At 55.1% G+C, this 3,063-nt stretch overlaps 1 protein-coding gene, 1 non-coding gene and 2 pseudogenes across 2 annotated transcripts; 1 reads left to right on the forward strand and 3 right to left on the reverse strand.

Annotated features, from left to right (window-relative positions):
• Position 1: 1 nt before the first annotated feature.
• GL50803_0061847 (Heat-shock protein, putative) lies at positions 2-1,386 on the forward strand (annotated as a pseudogene; the record flags this gene model as incomplete).
• Positions 1,387-1,398: 12 nt separating this feature from the next.
• GL50803_0062597 (putative SnRNP Sm-like protein) lies at positions 1,399-1,656 on the reverse strand (the record flags this gene model as incomplete). Its single annotated transcript, XM_001705572.1, has 1 exon — positions 1,399-1,656. The coding sequence occupies one exon, from the start codon at positions 1,654-1,656 to the stop codon at positions 1,399-1,401; it is 258 nt and encodes an 85-aa protein (XP_001705624.1).
• A 150-nt stretch (positions 1,657-1,806) lies between these two features.
• Positions 1,807-2,271, reverse strand: GL50803_0032701 (High cysteine membrane protein Group 4; annotated as a pseudogene; the record flags this gene model as incomplete).
• Positions 2,272-2,513: 242 nt separating this feature from the next.
• GL50803_00t20064 lies at positions 2,514-2,586 on the reverse strand. The gene has a single exon. It is a non-coding gene; the product is annotated as a tRNA-Ile (tRNA).
• Positions 2,587-3,063: the final 477 nt, after the last annotated feature.

Below are 3,063 nucleotides of genomic sequence, written 5' to 3' on the forward strand. Positions count from 1 at the left end.
TGGGTTTGGGTGGATAGCTGCAATACGGTCTCCACGCCAGAAGGTTGCTTTTTCGATCGAGATGGTGGATATTATTTCTAATATCCAGGGGCCTATTTCGTTAGACATAATCCACAAGGAGACGATGTCGTCGGTCTATCAAACTCCTCTTAAGGTGTTCCAGCGTGATGATGTTTATCCCTGTAGCAGAAAAGTCTCCAAGACGCTTTCTCCTGGCGAATATATTGCCAGGCTCGTAGACATTCCACGGGCATCATTCACGAGGAGTCTACAATTACGGTGGTTCCGCGAAACACTGCGCAATTTGGTGAATTTTCTCCCGAAGATCTGGCTAAGCACAAACATTTCCCTAGACAATGTGGATGTCACTATGACTTTGAAGATGACATGCGACACTGAAGGATTCTTCCATTTCACGCAGATAAGGCGTACGGATCCTACTGTTCGCGTGAAGAGGGTTCTACGTGAACAGCCAATCCAAAATGGACCGAAGAAATAGAGGCACAGGAAGCAGAGAGGGAGAAGGCCGCAGAAGCACAGTACGCGATGAACTGGCTCAGCATGAGGCAAAGCTGAAGGAACTAAACGAGGCACTTTCTAACCGCTGCAGACGCCAATAAGGACGCACTAACAAAGGACATAGCCGATCACAAGGCAAAGGCGCCGAAGAAGCAGATCGTCGTCCGCACGCCAAAGATGGTTCAAGTGTCCGTTGAGGAGAAAGACTTAACTACAGAGATCACCAATGTTGATCGCAAGGTCCTTATAAATATCGGTGAAACGGCAGATCTGGCTAAGCAGCTTGAGGACTTCGAGAAGTGTTGCAAGGAGGTCGACCGCAAGGCTCTCCGCTAATGAGCACGCCCGCAATACTTTTGAGTCCCTTGTCTACGATACAAGAAATATATGGATTGGGGGAAGTTCGCTGAGTTTACGACTGAGGAAGACAAGAGGAAGATTATTCCTCATCTTGACGAGCACAGCGCTTTCATTAGCAGCATCGAAGGGCCTCACCAGACCGCTGAGATCGAAGAGCGCATTCAGAGGCTCGAAAACGAAATCCGCTTCCTTCATGAGCGTAAGGAGTCCCATGATTCAGCCGACCTTCGCTTGATGAGCTTGCGCAGCAGTGTAGACTCTCTTTTAGAGAGATGGCCAGCAAATGGTGTTAATAATGAAGCTCGGGACAGGCTAACAGCATTCTATGCAGAATGTGAGAAAGCTGTTCGACAAGCGTCTAAGCACGAGCTCGCCCCACTAACTCTTTTTGAGGATGCGGATCGACGTCTTGCAGACTTTGAAAAGGCTCTCCAGGCTAAGGCGGAGCCCGCAAAGTCCGATAATACATCTGATGCAGCTCCAAAAGAGGCTGACAAAAGTAAATGATTGTTATCCTACCTATTTACTCATAGGAGGCTCTTTGGGCGCTATTGTGTGTACCATTGCGATTGTATCTGCACGGACAAGCACAACAGGAAGAGAAGTTGGGTCAGAACCAGGAATCTCGAGAGTGGCGTCTTGGAGGACCACATTAAAGAATTCGTCCAGTCCGACACAAGTGCCGGTGAGGACGCCGCTATGGGGGTCTACCGGCCAAAGTGTGACACGGGAGTTTGCACGGGCGAAGGCGCAGAGTTCGAGAGCAGGAGAAGGCATAAAAAGTAAGTTTCACTCCAGCATGCTTCTTTCACTCTGCGTTGGCCGGCCACGCAGTGAACTCATCATGATGTCTGCAGATCAGCAGCCCTCTAAACGTACTATAAGACCGTTGACATTAGTGATGCGTTTATTGCATAAGTACATATCTTATGTCCTTCCTCTGCAGATGAACCACCAGTAAAGGAAACCGACCAAGACACTGACGATAAACATAATCACCGTTGCACTGACCGTAACTACTACCATCTTCCTTCCGGTAAGAGTATTGACAGGAATGCAGACACCCTTGTCAAGAATTGTATCAGACTCGCACATGCACACCCCCTGGTTCGATGAGGCCCTGGCACCGCACCCCTCTGCACACGTCCGCTGATCTGTCTGGATGTTATGATTCGAGGCGGCACACAAGAGGCACCTACCCAACTCATCGCAGGCAGCACACCACGGCATGTCAGGGGGACACTCAGCTGCGGGCACACACTCGGATCTGTCCAGTGCCGGCAGGAGGCCCCGCTCGCACCAGCACCTCCGCACGCCGCCGGACACCTCTCCCACCACTTTGTCCCCGGTGCACTCCCCTAGGCACGACTGCCCGTCCAGGCTCACGAGGACCCACCACAGAGGACCCACCACAGAGGACCCACCACAGAGGACCCACCACAGAGGACCCACCACAGAGGACCCACCACAGAGGACCCACCACAGAGGACCCACCACAGAGGACCCACCACAGAGGACCCACCACAGAGGACCCACCACAGAGGACCCACCACAGAGGACCCACCACAGAGGACCCACCACAGAGGACCCACCACAGAGGACCCACCACAGAGGACCCATTATGGAAGACAAAGTGGTCGGTGGGGGGCTCGAACCCCCGACCTTCAGCTTATCAGACTGACGCTCTACCGACTGAGCTAACCGACCGCGGCCCCTCGCCGGACCCCCCGCCGGCCCAGCACCCGCCTTCAGCTTATCAGACTGACGCTCTACCGACTGAGCTAACCGACCGCGGCCCCTCGCCGGACCCCCCGCCGGCCCAGCACCCGCCTTCAGCTTATCAGACTGACGCTCTACCGACTGAGCTAACCGACCGCGGCCCCTCGCCGGACCCCCCGCCGGCCCAGCACCCGCCTTCAGCTTATCAGACTGACGCTCTACCGACTGAGCTAACCGACCGCGGCCCCTCGCCGGACCCCCCGCCGGCCCAGCACCCGCCTTCAGCTTATCAGACTGACGCTCTACCGACTGAGCTAACCGACCGCGGCCCCTCGCCGGACCCCCCGCCGGCCCAGCACCCGCCTTCAGCTTATCAGACTGACGCTCTACCGACTGAGCTAACCGACCGCGGCCCCTCGCCGGACCCCCCGCCGGCCCAGCACCCGCCTTCAGCTTATCAGACTG

Source organism: Giardia duodenalis (assembly GCF_000002435.2).
Source record: "Giardia duodenalis strain WB C6 chromosome Unknown tig00000022, whole genome shotgun sequence".
NCBI classification, from domain to species: domain Eukaryota; phylum Fornicata; order Diplomonadida; family Hexamitidae; genus Giardia; species Giardia duodenalis.